At 46.4% G+C, this 27,578-nt stretch overlaps 1 protein-coding gene across 3 annotated transcripts in view; it reads left to right on the top strand.

Annotated features, from left to right (window-relative positions):
• Window positions 1-27,578, top strand: part of lrp8 (low density lipoprotein receptor-related protein 8, apolipoprotein e receptor) — a 195,939-nt gene that overhangs the window by 70,229 nt on the left and 98,132 nt on the right. For all 3 annotated transcript variants that reach the window (XM_086162051.1, XM_086162053.1, XM_086162050.1), the window contains exon 3: window positions 24,032-24,154. In XM_086162051.1, the coding sequence (XP_086018177.1) occupies window positions 24,032-24,154 (123 nt within the window). The remainder of the gene's footprint in view (window positions 1-24,031; window positions 24,155-27,578) is intronic.

Here is a 27,578-nt window from a genome sequence, read left to right as displayed (position 1 = left end):
CTTTTGTTAAGAGTTTAATCTTCTTTTTTAGGTGAACCAGAGCTGAACGCCGACCACCCAGTGTCTGTGGACCCGGCTAGCTTTTGTCCCTTCATAGACTTTCATGAAAATTCTCGTCTAACAGACGAAGCTGCTAAGATCTGAGATAGGAAGCTTCCGGACATCAACACCAGTCAGGTTCTGGAAGATCTAGACTGCAGTTGTTATTGTCGAAACGAAGGCTGTGTTGGGGTCTGCGCAACTCCACAGGATGTGCTAGCTGGTAGCTGTCATTGAGATGTTGCGCGATCACTGGACTCTGATTGCCGACGTTTTCTTACTAAATGCTTTGATCAGGATTGATGGACGGACTAATGAGAGCCAGATTGTCCTCCAGCCATCAGGGCTCCTCTCTTCTGATATCACCTTGAAACGAACCTTTTTGGAAGTACTGTCAGTCCTGCTTCCAAAAACAAGTCTTTGTGTAAATGTGTGATGTCGTGTAAATCGCTTCTGGCAGATTCCGTCTCTTCAGATGTCTCCTCCGCTTGTCCAAAAGGTCACTATACTCTGACACCGGAGTGCAGGAACACAGTTTTGAGTTCTATGTAACCTCCAGATTCAGATTGTAGGGGTCAATTTTCAATGATTTGCCTTCTGTGCTTGTAAATATGCTTGTAAACGTGAACTAGCAGGGTAGCGTGGTGGCGCAGCGGTTAGCGCTTCCACCTCTCAGCCAGAAGGTCACTGGTTGGATTCCAGCGTGAGGCCTTCCTGTGTGGAGTCTCCATGTTCTCCCCATCTCTGCGTGGGGCTCCTACGGGTTCTCCAAGTTCCTGACACAGTCCAAACACATGCAGGAGGTCCACGTTGTCCATACGTGTGAATGAGAGGGTGAATGGTTGGATGTCTCTACATGTGTCCTTGTGATGGACCAATCACAACTGGGATAGGTTCCCCCCCCCCCCGACTGCAGGATAAGCGATATAGATAATGAATGAATGCTAACTAGAAGCTTTGGAGTTTCCTCACAGTGACATTGGAAATCCATTGTTAGCGTTACTCCGAGCGTGTGTAGTATTTGTTGAATATAAAACAATGCCCAGCGGTGAGGAGTGTTTGCCCTCAGTCTGCCCTCAGTAATCATATACCAGTAACATTATTCATTACTCTGTGCAGTCACACATTGTAATGTACAACATTCATATTGAAAGCCTCCGAGCAAGTGGCGCCTGGCTTCCTGCCAGTGCGCTGCTCTTTGAAATGGTTAATTCATTATCAGTTTTAATCTCGGAGGCTCTCCAGCCCCGTGTTCTCCAGCCATGGCATTTCAAACTTGGCGAGAAACTCCGGTGGGGAACTCAGTGTCGGTGTTCATGGTGGAGCTCCGACTGCTGCATCGAGATGTGCACCTTTGCTCCTCTGCGACGACTAGGACGCCCACTTCACATTTCTAGCCAATCGCACACTAGTTCTCGGGTTCTGCCTGGCGTGAACAAGCTGCAAGATCTCCATGACCAGGGCTTCCGGAACAGAAGGACGTCTCTCGCTGTGTCCTGGCGGCCTCGGGAGCCAGAATGTAGATGCCTCAACTGCTCTGCTCAGTGAATCGCGTGATGTTTTTTTTTTTCCGCTACATGCTGGTGTCGGCGGGGATGCTGAAGAAACAGCAGCACTAATGCAGCTGTACTGAAAGAGGCATGTACAGGAAGGGAGGTGAAAGTGGGAGTAAGCCATTACAAGTATTGCATGTCTGCTGCGCCGTATGAAACCCTTTAATGGCCATATAAAGTCAGTCTGGGCTCGCTGGTGTTTTATTCCTATGTTAACCTAACTAGCGCCGTACCCTCCGCACCATCGCTTCAGAATAATACCAGTCCAGGCTCGAGATCCCCCCGAGGATGCCAAAGAAGGCATCGTTACCCAGGTGAGCCTCTGCTCTCAGGTTAGCGTACAACTTGAGGTTACACATGCAAGTCCAGCATTTCTGCTAGATGCTAATATCGGATCGGATGTCAAAGCAAACAAAGCGCTACATTGCTAAAAATGTCTTTTGGCTGCTTCCATCAGGGGTCACCATGGGGGAGTCAACCTAAAACTATTCCTGTCCTCTCACACCAGCTAACTTCATGTCCTCTTTCCCAGACCTCCTCCGATCTCAGCATCCTTCCCCATGGATCTCCACCACCGCCCCTCTGTCCACGCCCAAACCATCTCAGTTTGACTTTATCCCCAGTTCCCTCTGATGCACTCCTGCCTGATCCTCTCCATCCTCCCCATTCCCAAAGAGAACCTCCACATCTCCATCTCTGCCGCCTCCAGCTCTGCCTCCTGTCTCTACCTCGCTGCCTCTAAAACCCGTTCAGATGCCCAGTGGCCCACCAAAAATGTCTTTCTTTTAATCAAAGAAGGGTTTGACTTTGCAGTGCCAACAGGAGAGTCACTTCAATTCGCTAATCATCTTGGGCTGCGGCCGACGCGCCATTCCCACGCAGCCCTCATCCACCCATCGATGGCTGTTCTTTCCCTCTTTATGATAAATGTTCAATAATTCAAACCATTGCCTCATCCACCCCCACTCCCTGTTTTTCTTGCTCTGAGCTCCTTTGTGCACGAGTGTATGCTGCCAGACTGAGCTCTCTGCCAGCGAGCGCCGGTGCTTCGGCGCGATGACTCTCTGAGTGCCTTTAGTTGTAGTGAGGGAAATCATCGGTGGCAGAGCTGTAAATTATTCCTCCGGTGCGCTAAAGGGGCCAGAGCCCACACTTGCCCCCGCCTGCCGCACCTTTATCAGGGCCCAGTCAGTTCCTATGGGCCCCTCATCCGTCAGGTTTGAAAGGCTCCAGTGAAGCAATATCAGCGACACGGGGCGGGAAAAAAGGTGCTTTCAAGTGCTGGGAGAGGGAAAAGAAGTCGGGGAGAGGGACGGAGGGCTCCTGGCGGAATATCCCAGCACGATGATGTGCCCAATAAAATGAGCTCGTAGAGACGAGTGAAAGTAAGCGTGACGTTTTTATTGTTTCAAAACAAACCGATATAATTATTTTTGGGCGATATTCCTATTTTCTGGAAAGGGTTTTTATGGCGGGTGTTTGAACCGAACCCAATCGCTCAATCGGGAGTAAATTCGCCAATCTACGGAGCGTGGAAATAACGAGCCGTGAGTCCGGGCTGTCCTTTTTCTGAGCTTCGGTGTCCTTTTCTTTTCCGGGAAGTTTTCTTCTGTCTTTCATGTCCTTTGAGTTAAAAAAGAGGGGCGTTCGGGGAGGAGCGCAAATCTCTATTTTCCAGCCGCGACAAAGTCCATAAAAGTGAAACGCCGGACGTACAGAGGCATTCAAAACAACTTAACATACGTTCCCTTCGCCGCTCTGTCTCTCAGCCGAGGACAGTGCGGCATTGTAAAGGCAATCTTTAAAGCTTTGTTTACATGGTGGACAGGCCTCGGCTGTCTTGTCCCCCTCACCCTCGCTCCTCCGCCGCCTGAATGAGGACTTCCTTGCATTTTGATTGCAGCCCCGTCTGTTTGCACCGACTCTAAAGAATACTAATCAGCGAGGCACCCCTTCGCATTCAGGCCGCTCAAGCAAAGGGGCGGTAGAAAATAACAGGAGACATATGATAAATGGGTGGTCCCATATTGCTCTTACTTATTATCTAGTGAGCAGCAGACCTTTGCGGGGAGCTAAAATTGAGTTGCGTTGTGTATTATAACGTGCAGAATTGAAACCCCAGCTCGCTGCGCTCCTGCGGTACCGACGCGGCGAAGAAAAGGGCCGATCAGCAATTGCCCTTTTTCCCCGAAAAGCGCCGTGCGCGGTGCTAGATTTGAATTGCGATTCAACAAAAGGAACCCGATTTATTTATTCGTCAGTGTCACACTGCATAGTACTCATTTTTCACCAAGCATACATGTAAACCGCAACTGAGTACCAAAGAGTCTTTGTGTACAAGTTGAGAACATTTTTGCGGGTGATTTCAATGTTCCAAGAAAAGGGAGGATTGAATATAATAGACGAAATGATGTGAAAAGAAGCGTTGAAAACCAGAAGTGTCGGAACACCCTGGAATTCCTAACAGTCTTGTCGCCTCCATTCGCCCCGACCTCTTCCCGCTCACCAGTCTGTCGGGTCCGATGGTTTGTTGAGCTGACGCCCCTCGTTTCATCGCTATCTGGCTGATTTGCATCACCTTAAATCTACTTTTCTTTCGTGCAGAAGAAAAAAGAAAACAAAAAACACAAACCTAACTGGAATAGGGGAATGTTCACTTCCAAAGTTGTCTTCCTGTGGGGGAGGCGGGGTCTCTTTGATTGAAAGGAGCTATTAGTTACACACATGTGAGTTTCCAAGAAGAGCCGCAGAGCTCTTTACACGCCCCGGAGTATTTTGCCCCTTTATCTATAAACACTGTACTGCCACAAAACTACCCTCTTGTTCCCGCTTTGAATGGACGGACCTTGAAAATTGAGAAATGTCCTTGGAGTTGGAGTCTTTGGTCTGGGGTGATTTTACGCTGCCGTTTGTCCATTTGGTTAAGTAGTCAGATTTGTCAGCACACCGGAGCACCCAGGATGTTAGCAATTGAATGCATCGCAAAAGGAATGTTCAAGTTTTGCATCAGTATCTCCTAGCCCTGGGAATGTCCAGGGAAACAAAGGGGGGGGGCATCTCATGCTAACAGAGAAGGACTTTCTTAGCATGGATGCGAGTTGTCACTTTCAGGACATTGTTGGAAGCCTAACGTTTTGACCAAGTTTTGGAAGAGAAGGTAGATAATGCACAGATTTAACGAGATGACCTGGAAGCGGGAAGCTGCAGGATTAACATGCATCCGCTCTGCGCTTTAAAATTCCCCAAGAGCCCTATTGTACCTCCCAGTAAAAAAACAAAAACAAAACTCCACATAACAAACAGCGGTCGAACCGAGATGTCTGAAGCAACAGTCTTAACATTTGGAACAACAGCAAATGCTTCCTTATGTCATTTGGCTTCCCTCGCTCTTCTACCTGAAAGACAATCGCTTTCAGCAGTCCGAGGGAAATTAGTCCAAACAAGTACTCCACGATAATTAAGCGGTGTCATCAAGGATCCCCGTTTAAGAAAAGTCGGCATCTCTCTTCAGCCCAGGGGGATTGCAGACTTTGGCAGAGAAAATTCATGGAAGTGAAATGAAGAAGAATCCCTTTATTTCTGTCACATTCAGCTAGACGCAGTTTGACCCATCTTGGTAGAACCCGGAACAGCTGGCAGCCAGTTCGGGGTTCAGTGTCTTGCTCAGCAACACTTTGACGAGCCAAGAGGAGCTCAGGTATCGAACCGGAAATGCTTGGTTCCAAGATGATCTCCCTTACGAGCTGAGCAACGTGGCCCCCTGAGATGTGACAGATCGTTCTGTCTTTCTACCCCAGCTGGTCGAGGCAGAAGGCTGCCCCGCATTGAGCTGGGATCTGCTCCGAGGTTTCTGCACCGGTAAGAGTTGGTCATCAGAGTCATCAAGCTTCACCTTTATAGCCTCACAAAAGCTTAGGTAGCTATTTGTGAGCCAGCAAAGCGTCCCGGTGGTGACTGGTATGTCCGTGTGCAGGTAGCCGGTGCGACTCCTGATTGATTGTCAGAGAGGGCCACTTTGCGCCTGTCCGTAGGCCCCTCTGAGGAACCACGCTACCAAATCAAGCCACGCTTTTTTTCGGAGGCCAGGCTGGTTCACATCAACCGACCCGGACCTCTCGCGCCGGCTCCTCGTAGCACACTCAGAAGAAGAGTCGGGGACCATCGGTGGAGTATTCTAATGTGTCGGAGGCCGCTTGTCCTGTTTGCTTAGCCACGGCTTATGAGCCAATATCGACTTATCGGGAATATTGAAAGAAACTCCTTTCAAAGGTTAATGCCCTTTCCGTTATCGGGCTCAGCCACAATTTTCCCCTCTTCCTGTAGCTGGCGGCTAAACGGAGATAATATTGAAGAGAAGAAGGAAAAAAAAAGAGGGTCACGGATGACAATAAGGGAAGCGGGAGCTGCGGTATTAAAGGCCTTTCTGTCCACAACGGATTTCCTACCAAGTCACAATCCCGGCCGCCGCCTTTGTCTCCTGGTTCCCACACAGCAGTGCAGACACACCCCTCACCTGAGACCGGCCTCCGGGGAAAAGGACGATCAGGTATAAACTCCCCTCCGGCAGGGGATGTCTTTTGACGGCTGATGCCCGGCCTAATTTGAGGCGTGGGGTTAATCGCGAGTTCCCCCCTCTCCGGTGGGATGCCAGATCAAAACCCTACCGAAGGAGGGATGATTAGGCCCGAAGGCACGTGTGCGAGCGCCAATATGTATGCTCGGTGTGTGTGTGAAAATACTACTTTCCTAGTACCTTGCCGTTCATCTCAAGAACCGCCAGTTGCAAGCGGTGAAAGGGCACAGGGGGAAGAGAGGGGGTTCCAACAGCTCCGGCCAAGAGGCCGGCATTTGCATTTTGTTCGCTGGAAGCGGAGTGTGAAACTTTGATGAAGAGCAATTTGCATCTCTGGATGGCCATGAAGAGTTTGGCTTTGTTTCCCGCCACCGAAAAAAGCCGTGCCCTCACACCGCGGCCTCCAAAACATGCCCACCCCATCATCGACGGGCACCGGCCCTGCGCCCTTCGCCCCCTCGCCCCCCCCCTTCCCTCCCTGGCATCTCCTTTGGGTTAGTCCGGCCAGAAGCGATTCCACAATTGTGCTGTATGTCCAAGAGCACCTGCGGGAGCTCTTTCACAGGAGGTCCCTCTGTTTTTGTTTCTCAAAAGGAAAAACCAGAAAGGTGAGGTCGTCACGAGGGACGTCTCGTCATCCACGGCGGGGGAAAAGCAAAGTGAAAATGCCGTGCGCTCCCCTGTTTTCGCCGCGGTTAGCTCGGCGTCCCGCACCGCTTTGTAGACGCACCGCCATCCGCAAATGAAGTCCCAGCCGTCCCGGTTATTAAAACTGAACAAATAGTCGGCGGGTCTGTCGAAACAGGGGAAGCGTTAATGAAAGGGCGGGGGGGGGGGCGGAACAGCCGAGACGACAGGGAAGGTTGCGGTGTGTGTATGTGTGTGTGTATGTGTGTGGTAATGGGTATTTGTATTCTGCTGGCCCAGGGTATCCGTGGATACACCTAGGTGACTGAGAAACATGCAGGAGGAGGAAGTGGGGGACTGATTATATCACAAACGTGGCCCCGATACCCGCCGTGATTAAAGAGCCACACAGCCGGAGGTAACTACGGGTCAGCCGGACCCAAACACACTCCTCCGACGATTCGCAGATGCGTCCCGGCGAAGAATAACAGCTGGAAATTAGACGCCGGCCCTGTTTTGTTTTTCCTTCATTACATTCTTTCCATCTCTAGGATGAGACGATGAAAAGGCATGCGTGATAACGACGAGAAGAAAGAAAGAAAACACCGGCGCGATCCCCGGTTGTGAATTAAAATTCATTACCCCGAAGTCGGAGACTTGAAAAGAGCGGAGGATCCTCGTGTTTGAATGTGAAATCAGTAGATATCACAGATGTTAGGAATTACGTCTCGCCGCGTGCTTGGATGCTCGCGAGGATCCACGCTGCTCCGCGCGGCCGTGCCCCACGCCGGAGCTCACGTGCAGGAAGCAACGAGTATGAGCCGCTGCTGCTCGGCCCGTTGACACAAAACCCGCAAAAGTGGATTCAAAATTTTAGCCCTGGGATTCTTTCGGGGAGCTTAACTTTACCAAAGGTGATTTGAAGCATTTTGTGCAAGTAAACGTGCATATATACACTGCTCAGAAAAATGAAGGGAACACTAAAATAACACATCCTGGATCTGAATAATGAAATACTTTGAACTTTACATAATTGAATGTGCTGACAACATAATCACACAAAAATGATCATTTGGAAATCACATGTATGAACCCATGGAGGTCTGGATTTGGATTTTAAAGTGGAAAAACCCACTACAGGCTGATCCAACTGGGGTGTAAAATGAATCACTGTTGCGTCTTAAGTGGACGCTTTTGATTTCCCATTTCAAGTGCGATTGACTTGGAGTTGCATTGTATTGTTTAAGTATTCCCTTTGTTTTTGGGAGCAGTCTTTATATATATATTTATATATAAACACACACACATATACATGTATAGATATACAGGACTGTCTCAGAAAATTAGAATATTGTGATAAAGTTATTCATCTTCTGTAATGCAATCACAAAAACAAAAATGTCATACATTCTGGATTCATTACAAATCAACTGAAATATTGCAGCCTTATATTATTTTAATATTGCTGGTTATGGCTTACATCTTAAGAAAACTCAAAAATTTTATCTCAAAATAATAGAATATCATGAAAAAGTAATTTTTGTTTTTTTTTATTGTATTACAGAAGATAAAGAACATTATCACAATATTCTAATATTCTTAGACATTCCTGTATGTGCATGTGATACATATATATGTATACACACACACACATACATATATATATATGTAAAAGCATGTATGTGTATATGGATATACAAACATACATGCGTATATATGTGTCTATATATGTATATATGCATATATGTGTGTGTATATATATATATATATATATATATATATATATATATATATGCGTGTGTATGTATATACATATATATATTTATATATATACATATTATACATATGTATATATGTATAATATGTGTGTATATATAAAAATGTAAATATATACACATAGATACATACGTGCATATATATGGGTGTGTGTATATATATATGTGTGTGTGTATATATGTGCATGTAAATATACATATACGTATATATTTGTATACAAACACACACACACACACACATATATATATATATTAAACATATATACATATGTATAATATGTATATATATAAATATATATATGTATATACATACACACGCATATATATATGTTTTTTTTTTTTACTTGTGAAGCGTCTTTGAGTGTCATGAAAAGCGCTATAAAAATCCCATGTATTATTATTATTATATATGTATATGTATTAAACATATATATGTATATAGATATTGATGCCTCACAGCCCTGATTGGACAGGAGGCCTTCCTGTGTGGTGTCTCCATGTTCTCCCCACGTCTGGGGTTCCTCAGGGTTTACCATGTTCCTCCCACAGCCCAAACACATGGTGGAGGTCCATTGGAGACCCTACAGCGTCCAGACGTGTGAATGACAGGTTTAATAGTTAAATACCTCCATGCAAGGTGTTGATGAAAGAATGAATGGTTGTAATTCTGTACATGATGCTTGAATGACAGAGTGAATGAATGAGTGTCTCTGCATGACATGAATAATCGATTTCTATACCTTGTTTTTTATCCAATAAAACGGTCCTGGTCACATCGTTCCCCTGTGGAGGAGTGGAAGGATGGAAGAGTAGAGGGGGGTGGTTTTGATTCACTGACAGCATCCTTTCATTAGATAGGTGTTTTGCTTCATTTTCTTTTCTTAATAATCTTGGAATCACGGGCGGAACAGACAAAGGAATCGACAACTGTCTGCGGGCCAGCGGGGAGACGAAGGAGGGAAGGAAGGAGGAGAAGCAGTAAGCGTGGCAACGGAGACAAAGGAGGTGTTGGTGGTTGTTGTTTGGCACTGCGAGCGCAGACGGAGGCGGGGTCACCGTGTCACCCGCTCGTCCCCGCCGCTTCATTTCCAAACCCAGACGCGTTTCTTTCTTTTTTTTTTTTTCCCCATCAGCAGCTGGAGGATGTTTTCCTTTTTGTCTGCAGATGCTCGGCAGGCTCCTCCGCCTCCGACCACTCCCACCAGCCACACTTTTTCTCCTCCCCCCCCCCACACGGATAATAAGCCCGGTTGTAATTTTGTCATGTGTGCTGACCGGCGGCGCCCGGCGTGCCTGCGGCGCGGGGCCTGAATGACAACGGTCTTGGATGCAGGGGCGACCAGACTCACGGCGAGCGCGGATTTAGAAAGCCAGCAGGGACATTGTTTGCTATTAAAAGGGCTTTTTCTTGTTTTTTTAGGGGGGGGGTTAAAGGGTAGAGGGGGGACGGCTGCCCCCGAACCCCGCTTGTTTCTGCTTGTCAGTCACTCAGGGAACAATGGAGCACAGAATTACAGAATCCAAACGCTGTCACATGAGTGGCGCTCATACTCCGCCTCCGTTTATATTATATCATAAATATGTTTGATTATTCATTTAGATTCAAAATGTTTCACATGTAAATAAGTCAAAATTGCAAATGAAGCAGTCTTTGGACAGGGTGGTGGGCGTTTGTTCTCTTGTGCTGCTGGATCCACAGCATCCAGCTGTCCAGGACCGTCCACACACAAACACACACACACACACACACACACACACACACACACACACACACACACACACACACACACACACACGATGTTTATAATTGGCTATTTTGACAACATTGTGACTGTGTGTGTGTTTTATATGTAGGGGGAGGGGCTCCTAGCATGGTGTACATCCCCACCCCCTCTCTGCTTTTGCACAGATTTCCTGGCCCCCAGTGAGTGAGTGTGTGTGTGTGTGTGTGTGTGTGTGTGTGTGAGAACATACAATATCACGCACTAGTGAGCGAGACCGGTTAATGAAACACTTCTTTCGGAGCAAACGCTGCACAGAAATCATGCCTTTGCTAATTCCATTTCCTGTCACCTCCACCTGCCGGGCGTCTGAGGGCCCTCCAAGGACGTCTGAACACATCTCAGCTGGGAAGCGACACGCGCCCCGCATCTCCACCGGCTTCCATCCCATCCGGCAACAACAGGGGAAAAAAAGAAAAAAAACGTATCGTTTTTGCTCTTTGTCCTCTTACGAAACCTCTGGCTTCTGAAACGCCAGCGATGTTTTTCTGAAGCGTTGCTGGAAAACGACTCACCTCTAAGGTTTGTCATTAAACACATTCATTTTAAGTGTCAGTCATATTCAATCCCAGACATTCACAATTTATCACACACACACAAACGTACATATATGTGTGTGTTGTATCATAGTTTACGCTCAGCTTTTTGTGGGTATTTCAATGCTGTTTAGTGGTCCGGCTGCAACAGCGAAGATGAATTATAGATTAGACCATCATGCCGTGGTGAAAGAGATGCTTTGAGGTGAAGATCTGTGAAGATCCAGCCCAGCATCCTTATCTTCTACACCTGAATGTCCCTCAGGTCTCCAGTGCAGTCAGGAGACGGGTATATTAATAGTAATGTGGTGTGTGGCTGCGTGGCAATCAACCCCTAATAACATCGGTCAGACGTGTGTGTGTGTGTGTGTGCGTGTGTGTGTGTGTGGGCGGAGTCGGCGTGAGCTCCTGGATTGATGGCAGATATCATTAAAACGATGACCCTGTCTGGGAAAGTGTGTGTCTGATGAGATTGGAGTGTCATCAGCGGAGGAAAGTCAGGTTCTTTGTGCTTGTGTATTCATGTATGGGTGTGTGTGTGTGTGTGTGTATGCGCTCGTGCACGCATGCGTGCAAGTGCAGGCGCCTGTATCAATGTCTGACTGTTGAATGAATCAATGCAGGTCAAGTCTGAGAGCCGGATGTCACCCATATGGCCAATTGGAGAGAGAGAGAGAGAGAGAGAGGGATTTCTGTGTGTGTGTGTGTGTGTGTGTGTGTGTGTGTGTGTGTGCGTGCGTGTGCGCGCGCTCTTTGATTTCTCTGTGCATATGTCATGTCTGAGGAGCAGGAGAAGGATTTGACTTCCGATTCACTCCAGCCTTTGTGGATCTAAACAAACAAAAACATCACACACATGAACACACACACTAACACACACGTAAAGACCTGAACACACACATAGGGACCTGAACACATGTAGAGACCTGAACACACACCCACACAGCTGTTGTGAGAGTGTGTGTTTGTGTTCTTCTGGCCTCTCGGAGCTGCTGAGGAGTCGTAGCGTCCGGCTCGGACAACAAGGTGGGGATTCCTGGTGTCTGAGGGTCTCCAGGGTTTGGAGATCTGGGCTTTGACAGAGGCAGACTGATGGTCCCGAACCGACGGATGAAAACAAGGATCCGGAAGGAGCTTCTGGTGGTGGTTTCTACCAGGTTTAGATCACCCTGGCGTGGTAAACATCTACTAGCAGGTAAACATCTACCCCAGCCACGTGGTGACATGACGGCCAACCGGTATGTCCTCCAGATGTGCAGGAAACAAAACGTCACCAACTTCCAAACCATCTGCCCTCCTGACCTTTTCCTTCCATCCATAAACCTCCTCTCTGGTCTTCCTCCAGATCTTCCCCAACCTTCCCAAACCATCTCAGCGTGATTTCACCTCCCGATCATCTATCATGTGGTAGATGATCCTCTCCGTCCTCCTCACTCCCAAAGAGGAACCTCCACATCTCCCGCTCGTCTCCTAAGCAGACACCATGGCTGCTCTTCACCTCACACATGCATTAATTTTATGCAATTACATAAATGCTGTTTTCACGAGGGAGGGGCGGCTCATGATAACATGTAATCATCTCGCTGCCATGGCAACCAGCTCTTCATTTTTTTTTTCATCCCCATAACACCGACATGAGTCATAAATAAGAGGCGGCTTCTTCACGTTCCTTGGAAAGCGAAGTAGATAGAAAGTGCGTTTCCCTAAAACGAGTGAACCCGACAGTGGTATGGACAGATCCATCAGCACACACACACACACACACACACACACACACACACACACACACAAACTCTCACAGGAGACAGATTAACCTTTGTGCAGGAGTTCTATATATGGTTTCCTTCTGCCTCTTCTCCATTGGTGTTGATTGCATGATGGTATTCTGGTGTTTAGTCTCTCTGCTCCGAAAGAGATTTGCTCCAAAACCTGCAAATTAGAGGACGTAACAGAAAGCAGGTCATATGCAACTTTATATTTTTAAAATACAGCATAACCTTCATTTTCTTCTTCTTCTTCTTCTCTTTTGGGCTTTTCCCTTCAGGGGTCACCACAGTGAATCAACCTTCCCTGTTTAACCCTATTCTCTGGATCCTCCTCTCTCACATCAACTACCTTCATATCATCTCTCACGACATCCATAGATATTCTCTGTGGTCTTCCTTTAGACATCCAATTCCAGCTTCCATCTGCCAATATATTCACCCTCCCTCCTAGATAGACTCTTTCCTCATCCTATCCATCCTGGTCACTTCCAAAGAGAACCTCATTATTTTCATCTCTGCATCCTCCAGCTCTGTCGCTTTTGGTCACTGTTACTTTTTGTAGACCATCTCATCACTGTCTTGTCCACCTGTCCTTTCAATCTGGCTGATAGTCTTCTATCTCTTCGTACCCCTGACACTTCACCCATTCCAACCTGCTTGAACAAGTCTCTTCACCTCTTTTCCACAATCTCCGTTGCTTTGGACTGTTGACCCTAACACTCATACCTCTCCTTTCCAGAGCATACGTTCACCTCTCTAGATTTTCCTCAACCCGTTCCCTGCTCATACAACACATCAAAATTTCATCTGCAAAAATGGACCATTGAGACTCCTGTCTAACCCCATCTGTTAGCCTGTCCATCATCGGTGCAAACAAAAATGGGCTCAGAGCTGAACCTTGATGGAGTCCCACCTCCACCTTGAACTTCTCTGTTACTCCTACAGCACACCTCACCACTGTCTCACAGCGAGCATACATGTCCTGCACCAGTCTAACATACTTCTCTGCCACTCCAGATTTCGTCATACAGTACCAGAGTTCCTCTCTTAGCACCCCGTCACATGCTTTTTCTAGACAAAAATTTAATGCAGCTCCCTCTGGCCTTCTCTGTACTCTTCTATTAGCATTCTCAATAAAATACAGCATAACTGAACATTTTATTTTTATGTTATTGTCTGCAATCATATGGTGCTTTCATTATCGTGTGCTTTCAAATGTTTCCTTGCCCCGAAGCAGCGTAGAAAGTTTTCTTTCAGCTTTGCGCTCTGCTCGCCATTGCTGTTGAGCAGTTTGTCCACTAGAGGGCAGTGCACGGTTCAGAGTTCAGCTCTGAGTTCTGTGTCGAACAGTAACAAAGGTGGCGACGGTGGAAGAGCTGGTGATCGTGGAGATTCAGGGACAGAGGCAGAAGACTGATTTGTTTGGTGGGTCTGTTAAATCCACTCAGCGCGCAAGAGCGCCCCCCAGGATGGGTGGTGGTACTGCTCCGTTTGGCTACGAGCTCCTGGAGAACCTACCGGATTATGCAGGAAATGAACGCAGATGTTCCGTGCCTGTGCGGGTTTAACGCTCATCAGAAATGATCCAGTCGTGAATTTTGACCTTTGAATATACGCCACGCCTGGCGTACATTTGATAGTGTGTGTCGGTACATACAACGCTTGTATGTACGTGATGAAAACATGCACTCACATGGAGGGCGGACCCCGGACCGGCTATACAAAGAAAAGAAGGAAAATCATCTCCTAACCCAACCATAGCCATGCTGTTAAATTGCTATTATTCTCTATGGATCTAACACTCACACACACACACACACACACACACACACACACACACACACAGATCCAGTGACACATCAAATACACTCATAACAGTTCCTCTTGACAATAGTGCTTTTAATGTATTTCAGAGTGTGAGTGTGTGTGTGTGTGTGTGTGTGTGAAAATACATATATGGGAAGCCTACATTTTTAATCACCTTGATTTACATAAATTCTGACTAAAACACACACACACATAAATATATAAAACAATTGTTTAGTTTGTGTGTATACATATATATATATATATAATATGTACACTTCCTTTAAATTAAAGAACAGATATAATGTTTAGATTCCTAAATAAAGTGATAATGTAATAATGTAATAATAATGTAAGATATGAATATTAAAAATATACTTACCACACCATTAAAAAATGACATAAATAACAAAGATAATTCTGAACTGTTACAAAATAGTTAATAACGTTGGATTAATCTTTTAAATAAAGTCTAATTTTAAAAAAAAGTTTCCAATTAGTGGCCAATTTATCAGAAAGTGATTTTTTGCTCTAAATTCAAACAGAAGCGTGATTACATCTGAATTACAGTTACAATTATTGTTAATTGGTTACGCATTTGCTTCCCGAGCAGATCTCATCGATCCAGATCTCCAAATAACAAAATAACCAAAATGATGATTTTCCATATTTTGCCTTTGTCCTGGTTTAACACTGCTACAGGACAAAACACCTTCAGAATTTTTTTTTTTTTCTTTTCTTCGCCTCCGCTGTGTCTCTAGCTCCCAATGCGGAACCAGACCAGGCTCTTAATCTCCTCACAAGACCAATATTATACTCTCTTTGTTTTTCGCTCACACACACATATACACACACACACACACACACACACACACACACGCACACACACACAAACACATAGCGGCTGATGAACAGCCTCCCTCTCCGCGCTGACGCGTTCTCTTCCTCAGCTCTTTAGCCGATCACAACACCGAGCAGCACCATCTATTACCCTTCCGTACACTTGTTTACAGCTGTGGAAAAAAGCTCTGGTGTTTCAGTTTCAGCCCAAGTATTCCAATTTTAGCTGGGAATTGTTCGGAAAAAAGCGGACAGATGCTTCCATTTGCCATTTGAATGGTGGCGGTGAAAACATCTATGTCTGTGGAGGTCAGTCATACAGGTCATGCTGAATTCTTGTCGAATTCTTCTTGTCTTAGCATCTTCTAATGACCTGTAGGGAGTCTCTGAATAGAAGTGCCGGGGATGTTGATGGGTGTAGGTCATGGTGACTTGTTTTGGAAATGGAAGAGCTGATGGCCAGAAGCCAGCTCTAAGGGGGGTTGTAATGCTAACAGGGGTGTCATTCGTTGGAAGAAAAGAGCAACCTTGTGGGATTACCTGGACTGGAGTCTGAAAGGGTGAAGCGAAACTACCCCATATCCTCTCTCACTGCATCGACACTTCTTCTCTTTGGTCTTCTTCTGGACCTCCAGCCTGGCAGCTCCACCTTCAGCAACCCTCTACCCAGATCTTCACCATGGTTTGGACATGAACAGAGGAGTGTTCATGTCCAACCCATCTCAGTCATCGCTTTGTCTCGGTCATACATGTCTTGCACCCCTGTGACAAATTCTGCTTTTCCTTTGGGCTTTTCCCTTCAGGGGTGTCCACAGTGAATCCACTTTCATCTAACCCTATTCTCTGGATCCTCCTCTCTCAAACCAACTACCTTCATATCCTTTCTCACTACATCCACACATCTTCTCTTTGGTCTCCCTCTAGACCTCCAATTCCAGCATTCGCCTGCCAATATATTCACTATCCCTCCTCTGTACATGACCCAACCATCTCAGTCTAGCTTCTCTGACCTTCTCTCCAAAACATCTCACATGTCCTGTTCCTCTGATAGACTCATTCCTGATCCTATCCATCCTGGTCACTCCGTAAGAGAACATCAGCATCTTCTGTCTTTTGGACATTGTCACTGTTTGTAGGGCATCTCACCAGTGTCTCCTCAACCTTTGCTTCCATTCTGACTAATAGTCTTCTATCTCGTACTACCTCCGAAAAGGTAACGCTAAAGAAGGGAGTGAGAACCCGTTGAATCTCATGGACCGAGGCTCAGGTGGAAGTTACTGGGTGGTGGATGTTTCCTGGTTGTTTGTAGGGTGCAGAAGGTGCTGCACGAACAGAGACAGGGTTCATTGGAGACCCCAAGTTGCCTGGTTGTGTGTTGAAGGTCTCTCCATGATGTTTAGATAAGAGGGTTGTTTATCCCGCCATGATGTCTCAGAGGTCCTGGTCCTCCCTCTGACACCTCTGAAATCTCCACCAGATGTCTCCTAAATGAAGCAGGGACTTCTGGCTGGAGAATACATTGGCAGGAAGTGATGCCTAACTGGCTGGAGGACGGATTAGTGCTGATGACCTGACAGTTCTTTGATATTAAAAGTCCATAAAAATACTGCATAAAAGAGTCCATAAAAGTACTCTTCGTACTGAGTACCTATACGCCATTATTTAAATAAATCCATGTGTACATATATAGGCCGCATTTGTCTATAACCCGCAGGTGTGCATGTTGTAATATGAGATATTTATACTGAATATTTTTCTTTATTTTTAATTAATTCATACTGATAACATCCACAAATAGTTTCTGGGAATGTTTTTTTTTTTTCTGAACAGTGGCTGATGAAAAAGATGAACAATACATAAGACAAGAAAAAGTTCATCCATCCATCCATTTTCTATCCCTGCTTTGTTTGAGTAAGTCGTCTCATTCAGTGCCAGAATTGATCCGCTTTGTAATTTTACGGTCATTTCATCGGTCAGATGTGACGAGGCTAAATGTTTCTAAGCCCCCCAAAAATCAATAAATTAGCTGCATCATTGTTTGAGCCACAGCGTTCAAAGCGTTTGTGTTTGAAGTATTTGAGCATTTCATTTACAACTCACAAAACAAGCCAAGCACCCCGAGTGTTTGTATTTCTTTTTATATTTGAGTCTGACCTTCATCGTGGCGGAGCGCTATCCGTGTGTGTGTGTTTGTGTGTGTGTGTGCGTGTGTGTTTGTAGCGCCAAAGATCAAACACGCTGCCCTCTGATGGGAAATGATGTCACTAATGCCCCGAATGATGTTTCAGACCATTTCTAAATTGGAAATAATCAACTTCTCTGGGACTGAAGGCAAGAGATCCTAATTGCAGGCGACACGGTGTTCCCGTAGCTATTAGGGTGCGATTGGATATTTCATTTCCATTTCCATATGTGTGTTTATGTGCGTGTGTGTGTGTGCGTGTGTGTGTGTGTGTGAGTAAATTGAAAGACTTGCATGAAAGCACTGACCTTCACCTGTACTCTGGTCTACCTCTAGTATTTCAAGTCATGTCACTGTGAGAATGTGGTGTAGACTCCTAACAGGCACGCACACACACACACACACACACACACACACACACACACACACACACACACACACACACACACACACACACACACTGTGTGCACAGCTCAGACACTCAAAGAAGCTCTCCATGTTCTGCCATTGTAAAGAACATTGGTAGATATTCTGAGGTACCGTATGGACGCAGTTCAATGTGATTGCTAATCTGCTTGTCAGTGTTCTTCAACATCCTTGGATTATAATCCCAGTTTTGCTGATTGTGTTTTGTGAAGCGGTTTAACAGGTAGACTGTAGAAGTTTGGTTATCCAGAACGGGGTCAGAGTAGAGAAGTTCTCCACCGGCATCCAGAGAAGCCAGATGAGGTGGCATCTGGTCAGGACGGCCCCCTGGAGGCCTCCTCTGGTGAGGTGTTCCAGCGAGGTCCCGTCGGGAGGAAGACCCAGGAGATACCAGAAGGACTGTGGATCAGGGGAACACCTTGGGTTTCCTCCAGGGAAAGGCAACTCTGGGCTTCTCTGGCTAACCTTCTGTCCCAAAACACCATCCTGAATAAGAGGGAGAAGAAGTCTTCAAATGTTTTAAGAACCTCCACTATAGACTGTGAGTTTAACTCAAATGTCTGTATGTGTGTGTGTATGTGAAGCAGATATTGGTTCATCTTCATGGATTCCATCTTTTTGGGAAGGCGAGTGCTGTATTTTTCAGACTATAAGTGGCTCCTATTCAGCAGTGCTGGAGAAGACGGTCCGTCGGGTCGTTGAACCTCAGATCCAGGAGGAGCAGTGTGGTTTTTGTCCTGGTTGTGGAACAGTGGACCAGCTCTGTACCTTCTCCAGGGTCCTTGAGGAGGCATAGGACCAGTCTACATGTGTCTTGTGGATTATGAGAGAAGGCATTTGACTCTGGGAGTATGGGGTACCGAGCCCCGCCATACCAGCTGTTCGGTCCCTGTATGACCAGTGTCGGATCTAGGTCCGCATTGCCAGTTGTAAGTCGGGCCCATTTCTGGTGACAGTTGGACTCCAGCTGGCCTTTGTCACAGATTCTGTTCATAACTTGTATGGACAGAATTTCTAGGTGCAGCCAGGGCGTCGAGGGGATCCGGTCTGGTGGCGTCGGGACTGAGTCTCTGCTTTTTGCAGATGATGTGGTTCTGTTGGCTTCATCAGGCCATGATCTCCAGCTCTCATTGGAGCCGAGTGCGAAGCGGCCGGTATGGGGATCGGCCCACAACTCAAACTCAGGTGCAGTTTATATAATTTCACATGTTCGTTATTTTCACACTGCTTGGGTACCAGTATCTGCTACTTCTATTCCTCACATACCAAATTGGACATTTAAACACTACTTGTAAAGACAACTGAGAAAGTCCGAACACAAGTCCCCCAAAAAGAAAATCCTATCCTGCAGATTACAAGCTGCGAGTAGTGATGTATGCAGCCGAAAACGCAAATCGAGCAGGAGAAAGAAAGTTTGGAGTGAGCGAGAAGCTCGTGAGGGACTGGCGAAAAAGCAAAGGATACCCTAACTGCAATGAAGAAAACAAAAATAGCTAATGACGGGCTAAAAGCTAGATGGCCACAGCGAGAGAAACAACTTCACAAATGGGTGCTTGAACAACGTGCTGCTGGGAGAGGCTCATCGATGATGCAGTTACGTGTCCACACCCAAGTAGTTGCCAACCCGTTGAACATAAATGACTTTGCGAAAGGACCTTCCAGGTGTTACCGCCTTTCCATCAGAGCTTGGACAACGATATTCCAAAAACAGCCACGCAGAGGAGGAATTGCTGGAGTTGTTCAGAAATGATGGATTTAGTGATTTGGAGTGAGATGGAGAGTTTTGTAAACTTGTTATGCTACGTTGTTTATGCTATAGTTATTTGAATCAGCTTGTTGTTCTGTAGTTTATTCTTATTATTACCTTTCAAGGTGAAATGTCTGTTCTTCGTCTGATTTTAAAATAAATTGAAATAAATTTCACCCAAAATTGCAATTTATAGTCCAGTGCAACTTATATATGTCTTATTCTTCGTATTGTGCATTTTTTGGCTGTGACTTATACACATATTGCACAATTTTGTATGTGTGTGTCTATATATATATACTTCTACCTCATGTGTCCCCGCATTGTCCCTGAGGGACATATAAAGTTATTCTGATACTCAGGAGCGACTTGCAATATAGAAAATACGTTACTTGTCTTGTAGCTCTTGGGAAGCCATGGAGTAAATGTGGCGTAAAAGCTATTTCCGTCCATGGGAGGTCAGAATTTGTTCCCTCGATTTCCAATTGACAAACTTGTTTCAGGTCAATTAAAAGGTCAGAGAAAGCTCAGAGTTCAGGCTGCTGGCGTGATGCTGGTGGGTCGAGAAAGAGTTGACAGGGGGAGGGAGGGAAGGACAAGAAAACTCGCTGGCCTTTGCGTGGAGGGACGACATGAAGCTGCTTCATCCCCTTCCCTTCCTTTGTCTCCGGCTTCTGACTTCCCTCTAATCTCTCATAACATGCTTTCCATTTATTCCGGGCCGATACCTTCCTCTCTCCCCCGCTCTGATTCCATTTGTGTTTAATCTCCCCCGTCCATGGACTCGTCCGTTCCGGTTTTGGATGTGTAGCGGCCGTCACTGCTTCTTTTTCCAGCTGCTACACCATGCCGTCAACATGATGTATGTATTAGTCCCGCTTTCGTGGCGGCGTCTGAGATGTTGTCACTTCCTGTTGCTTGTATATCATGGTTATGGCTCTGGCTCGTGCTGTCAGTCATCGTCGCGCCTTTTTCCACAAGTGCGCCAAAGGACGCCCAAGGCTGCGCACATAAACAAGAAGGCTAATAAGCCGGCTCGCTTCTTTCCCATCAAGCAGGGGAAAACAACATGAAGGAGAAGCACAGCTGCCAAATTTGCAGTGGTTGGTGCTTCTGCCTCACAGCCAGAAGGTCCCTGGTTGGATTCACTTTGGATTCACAGCCATCACTTTGTCTCGGTCATACATGTCCTGCACCCCTGTGACAAATTCTTCTTTTCCTTTGGGCTTTACCCTTCAGGGGTCACCACAGTGACTCCACCTTCTCCATCTAACCCTATTCTCTTTGTCCATCAATCTTCTCTTTGGTCTTTCTCTAGACCTCTAATTCCAGCATCCGTCTACCAATATATCTACTGCCCCTTCTCTGTACATGACCCAACCATCTCAGTGTATGTCTAAAACATCTCACATGTGCTGGCCATATGATGGACTACTTCCTGATCCTATCCATCCTGGTCACTCCCAAAGAGAACCTTAACATCTTGACCTCCAGCTCTGCCTCCTGTCTTTTGATCATTGCCTCTGTTTGTAGACCATTACACCACTGTCTCCCCCACATTTCCTTTCATTTTGGGTAATCTTCTATCTTAAAGTATCCCTGACACTTTTCTCTACCCATTCCAACATTCTTGGACATGTTTTTTTATGCTCTGGATGGTTGACCTCAAGAATTTGAAATCTTCCAACTTCTCGATATCCATTCCTGTAGCCTCACCGTTCCACACGAGTTCCTCTCATTCACACACATATACTCTGTCCTCTGACTTACCTTCATTCCTCTCCTTTCCAGAGCATACCTCCATCTTATTTCTCCCACAGTCCAAAAACTGCAGACAATCACCTGTACAGTCCAGACGTGTGATTGACTGGCGTCTGGTCTGAGGTGAACCAGACCTCTCACCCAATGGCAGCTTGGATCGGCTCAGTCGCCTCTTGATTGGAGGATAAGCGGTGTAGATGATGATGAATGGTTTTCTTCCTGATCTTTGGACGGTCGGGGCTGCCAGCTCTCAGATGTCCAGTCTGTAGGCCAAACTCTGGATATTCAATTTCAAATTACCCAAGACGGGCTTTTGAACGTTCACAAGTTGGTGTTGAAACCTCCAAACTCCATCCTCCCAGACAGTCAGCTGCAGTAAAAACAGGAAAAGCAAACTGTTATTTGACTGGGAAGGGAAGCCTACCTCAACCCGGCACTGCCAGCCCGAATCACAACCAAGCAAATTGATCCTGCCTCCATCGGCTGCTTTTAGATTTCCAGCCAGCGATGAGGTGGTGTTGTTTTTGTTAAAGCAAATAAACCATCCCGGTCTAAATCCACTTTGGCAGCATCGGCCGTCCTATTTACACAGAAAAAAAAACATCTCAGTGGCTTCAAGCGTTGCCGTTCCTCAGCGGATATCGGCTAGTCAGCTTGCAAATTTCACACCACCAGAGATTTGTGTTTGCCGGCTTCATTCCCTCCTTAAAAATCCAGTGCATCGGGGTCTGGTTCATATTTGGATGGAATTCCGGACTTAACGGAACCACTTCGATGGTTGCTCATAAATCTGTCTGTCCGTGAGTTGTATCCATGAACCTGTTAGCACTGCCACCAAAAGAAGCATTTTGGAAGCGATGTAGAAGTGAGGAGCAGACCCGTGGCTTGAAGGCTCTTTGTAGGAATGGTCTCCTTGGGGTTTCAAAGCACTGGACCGCGTTCAACCCTTCACATAGTAGCAGTAGAGTGGACATAGTGGACATGTCTGTGGACGTTGTCAGTCATCTAAGTCACGGTGAATACTCGTGGAAAATCTTCTTGTAATGGCAAAGATTTTGACAAGACCACCATCAAGCAGCATCCGGTCAGGTGGTTTCCTAGCAGAGGACATTTTGGCGTGCAGACGGGAGCAGCCGGAAATCGAACCATCGACCTCCGGGAAGGAGGGTCGCCACTCTCTACCCTCTAGTCGCCCCCATGTTCATACACACCAATGAACTTTCTATGACATCATATTTCCATCACTCAAGTTAATTATTACTTATTCATGTTAAATGTAGCTTAGCATTCAGCTAAGCCAGAGTGGTTCGGAGGAGGAGCGTGATGTGGTGAACCGCCGTGCTCACATGGAGGAAAATGGAACTGTCCGAGTCACAGTTAATTCCATTGCTTGTCAGAAGGGAGAAAAAACACACTACATACTTAACCACGCACACACACTACACACACACTTTTTTTCCCATTTGTCAGACCCCCTGTATATTTCATCATGGCCTGGCAACGCATTGCTCACACACCGAGCGAGTGCTTTCTCTTGTTCATTGGCTCTCGCTGTCAAGGAGAGTGATTTTTTTCGCCTTTTCCCGTGACAGACTCAAGTACTCCAATTTTCTCCTCGCAAGGAGAAGGTGACTGGACATTGGAGGCCATAGGCTGTAACCAAACCGCTACACAGTGACGTTCCGCAGATTCCTGACCGGACCCTGAAAATGGGTCATGAGTTGGTTGAAATCCATCAGAACCCTTGCAGAAGCATCTGCCTGGAAAATGTTAAATGGAGCTTTGATGATCCCAAACAGGAAGTCGTGGAGCTCCGAGCTCCAAAAACAGAAGGCTCTGGTTGTGTTTGGGTGCAGTTGGTCACTGCAGTGTTTAGCGCTTCATCCTCTCAGCTAGAAGGTCCCTGGATGGATTCCCGTAAGGGGTCTTCCCCCTTACGGGAATCAGAGACACAGTTTTGAATTATATCTGACCTAATAATATTTGCATTCAGTGCTTGCTGTATGCTAGTTACCGTGAACTAGCAGTGGCGCAGTGGTTAGCGCCTCACCCCACAGTAAGAGGTCCCTGGTTGGTTGCACACAGGAGGCCTTCCTGTGTGGAGTCTCCCATGTTCTCCCTGTGTCTTTAAGGGGTTCCTACGGGTTCCTCCCACAGTCCAAACACATGTTGGACGTTCACTGGAGGCCGCAACCCGAGCGCAGGTATCCAGCTCCGATGCGGGAGTCGATGGTTGAGGCAGACATACTCGGCTCACCTGGGGAAGCAGTTAGTGAATGAAACACCGATGGTTTTTGTAACCAGTCTCCATGAAATGCCGTTGCTCAAACAGCTGGCTACACAACCGCGGAGCGTTCACTGTCGGCGGGGGGATTGGAATCGAGCCTGGTAATCGTTTCGAATTTGGTTCAGGGATCTGCGGGGACTTCAGTAACAGCGCTAATTGCGTCACCCCCGTGGCCTCTCGTCGAGTGGATGATCAGGCCCGACATGTTTGCTTTGCTCTGGATGTAACCCGCTGCTCTTGTATTGCGTCACGCCCTCTACACCCGCTCGATTTTTTGCAGCCGTCTTCTGAGATGTAACGTTGTGTCTCTCCTCCCTCTTATGTCTCCACAGCAAAGAAGACTTGCGCGACCACCGACTTCGCCTGCAAGAACGGACAGTGTGTCCCAGCGAGGTGGCGCTGTGACGGAGAGCCAGAATGTGGCGATGGTTCGGATGAGGCCGACGCAATTTGCAGTGAGTGGCCAACTCCACGTGCTCCCGAAACACCACCGAGCTCATAGAAATATACCGTGAACACAGTAAGGCAGGTCAAGATTGGCTCACTGAGACCCAAGTCACGGTGTTCGATTACAGGATGGGTTTTCTTTCACACACAAATCAGTACCATAATTTCCGGACTATTGAGCGCACCTTAATATAAGCCGGCTAGCTAATCGCTATCTTGGTCTTTCTCCTTAGTATAAAAAAAACATAAAAGTTGTCTTCTTCAGTGTCGGATGTGAACGACCCCAAAATTTCATGCTAATTTCATTGTAAAGAGGCTAAATATTCTAGTGGCGTGGGGCATTCTCCCCCCCAAAAAATCCATAAATTAGCTACATTGTTGTTTAAGCTGCAGTGTTTCAAAGCAAGGTCCGGAATTTGCTGTACTTCGTGTTCAAGTGTGAGGATTTGAACATATTATAGACCCATATTGTGCTTTGGAGATCTGATGGATCCTCGGAGACACACAGGTGGAAGCCAATATTTTATTTAAATACTAAAGACCTTACTTACCAGAACAAACTCCACAAAGTCCAAAGTCTCGGAAGATCCAAACCATAATCGCCACAAAACTTAATTGCAACTTCTTTCGGGTTTCATAGTTTTGTTGTTTTTTGGTTCAAACATGGATTTCGCTCTGGAGCTTTTCTAACACCTTTCTAAAGCGAGGTGATATCTTTAAATCTACGGCCTGTTCAGTGGGTTGCTGCAGACTGAGTCACAGTGGGTGAGATTATACAACATTCCACAGGAACACTTGAAGCAACACTTGATGTTTTGGCTGGATTATTTATAGGCCTTCTGTTTTCCTCTTAAATGTTGGAAATAGATCTAAATGGTCTGCTGTTGGTCTCGTGATGTTTGACATCTCACGTAACTGGGCATCATCATCAACATCCCCATCTCCCTTGCGTTACTCCGGCCGAGCTGCAAGAGCCGCTTTTCCCGCACGCGAGTCGTGTGTCTTCTGTAAGGCACTGAAGTATACATTCCCTGGGGTCATCCAAGGCGCTTAGGTCTAGATGTTTGCTGAACTGGACATAAACTTTGTCTCAGCTTTTGTTCGCGTCCTGCAGGTTAATCGTGTTGTTTGCCTTCCTGCGACTCCCTCTGTGTACTATCTGTTCTCTGCTTTTTGGGATACAGGGACACTGCTCTTACCTAAAATTCATCCCCGCCTCGGTTGAAATGAAAGTCATCCGTTTTAATGACATACCGAAGCATTACCGAAGCTCTGACACTGTCTTAATTATGAAGTGAGATGGTTCCCCAAGCCTTTGTGCTCACAATGCCCCTGCGTAATTGCCCATCTGCAAGCGGGCCTCACCTTGTACACTCGTATTTCAAAGGTCAGCAGGTGGTGCCGTTGCTCGGGGGGCACTCTTATGAAAAATTAAAATCAGCCGCTGTTGTTTCAGGGCTCTCGGTCACCAGAGAGTCCGAGGTAACCTTCTATTCGCACAGCGGACCGCAAAATGTTGCGGTGAGAGGCGGCTGGGTGAGTTTACAGCTCATGTGTGTCATTGTTCTGTGCGGTTTGAGGACAGGAAAGGCGGCAAGGCATTGAAACCAAGGTCATTTCAGGCTGGGAATGACGCTCCACATGTGCCTCTTCTTGGCCTAGCAGTCCCTCCACACTTCTGCATATCTGTATATTTTGCATAGCGCTTTGTAATTTAAAGACAGGTGTAGTTTGCTTTTGCTCCTAATTAGCACCCTCAGAAGAATCATTATGGTGGTGTTCATGTGACACTGCTTGTCCACCGGCTTCTGCAGCTACAGTATGGGGTCCATGTTGGAGAACATGTATGTCCACTCAGCGTCTGGGCAAGATTTTGGATGGTATCGAGGATTGTCACCGTTGACAAGTCCGCAATGCGATTTTCCTCATCAGTCTCATATGGCTGCTTTGGAGTTTTCTTGATCTGCTTGGTTTTTAGATGGATTTGCGCCACCACTTGTCTTTTTTGGTCCTTTTCTGTTTTCTTTTATATCCCGCATCAAGGACGTTAGGACTCGGCAGTGTTGACCACAGCATCGGACAAGTGTAGTTTGTATTCTTTCATCTTCTTCGCTCCTCTTCTGAAACTAAAGTCACCCCTCGGGTTTTTAGGATACAGTTCTGCATTTTGAATTTCAGAGAGTGGAACTGAAAAATTTGCAAATGTCTTTTGGAGGCAGCTTTATAATCGCGTGTAAACTTCACAAGTAAGTTGGACAGCAGTTTAAGTTGAAAGTAGCCGTGGCCTTATCCGCAGGAAAGAATGAAATCCCGGCGGACCGTGAAATTCACTGGCGTTTCTTCTGAATTTACATATTAAGCTCACATCTAACCAGTGTTCCCTCTGCAGATAAGACACAGATCCTTCAGAGGTCAGGCTTCCTGGCACTGCTGCTCTGCCTTATCACCCAACTTTGCATACGGCTGGAACTACAGGCCATCTCTTATTTGCACTCTTTATGAACTTGATTTTAAAGGAGGTGATCAAAGAGCTCTTTGAAGATTCTCAAAGTAATAAGTATGATCGGGACCGGCTGTGTGTGTGTGTGTGTGCGCGCGCGAGTCGATGTGTTACCCCGTTTTGTGCGTCTGTGAGTGATTTCATCATATCATTGGCCTTGGCAAGTCTCATTATGTATAATCAAGGTCAGATGCAGCAAATTATGTCTGAGCGCATTTATCTTTTCCAAGCCTCAGATAAAATGATCAGAAAACGTTGGTTTTGGAGATTTTAGCAAATCATGCCCCTTGAAAAAAAACAATACGGTGAGTCTCATCCGCCCAATATCGCTTGAGACATTGGAGGTGTTCCACTTCGGGATGAAAGGTGCTGCTGAAAATATTACAGTGCATTACCTCAATGACTGGTCCAAGGAAAACACGTCGGTGTCAATAAGATCTTTGCCTCGGCTCCTTCGCGGTGGAGTTTGCATGTGGGTCAGAAGGTTTGAGATATCGGGGAAGTTTCAGTGTCTGTATGTCATTCTGCGATCGAGCGGTGGCCCAGGGTGAAGCTCAGCCCAGGTGACGTTGCCTCCGTTTGTCATGAACGCTGGTGGACCACGGGACGCCTCAAAAGTGGACAACCCAGATAAGTTATTCAGCTTTCATGCATGAAGGTGGAATCTCAGGGGAGCTGTTTGGGTTTGCACAAACTTATTTGCGATGATTGCTAAGTCAACCTAGCATGGGAAAGACTGGTAAGTCACAGTCGGGCGAGACGATGAAACATGTTTGGTTAAAAAGACACTCGGAGTGCTAAACTCCCACCTTTAATCCGTCAGAGCTAGCCCAGGTCGGACTGTAGCAACAGAACAGAAGCTTGCTGTCTGGTACTCAGGGTAGGACCTCCGTCAGCAGTCACAAGTTGGCCTATCTAGGACTCATTGCCTC

The sequence above is a fragment of the Fistularia commersonii genome, chromosome 16 (assembly GCF_037954325.1).
Source record: "Fistularia commersonii isolate RoL2024-O1a breed Wild chromosome 16, RoL_Fcom_v1.0, whole genome shotgun sequence".
In the NCBI taxonomy this organism is placed as follows: Eukaryota; Metazoa; Chordata; class Actinopteri; order Syngnathiformes; family Fistulariidae; genus Fistularia; species Fistularia commersonii.
This window is presented reverse-complemented; position numbering and strand designations above follow the sequence as displayed.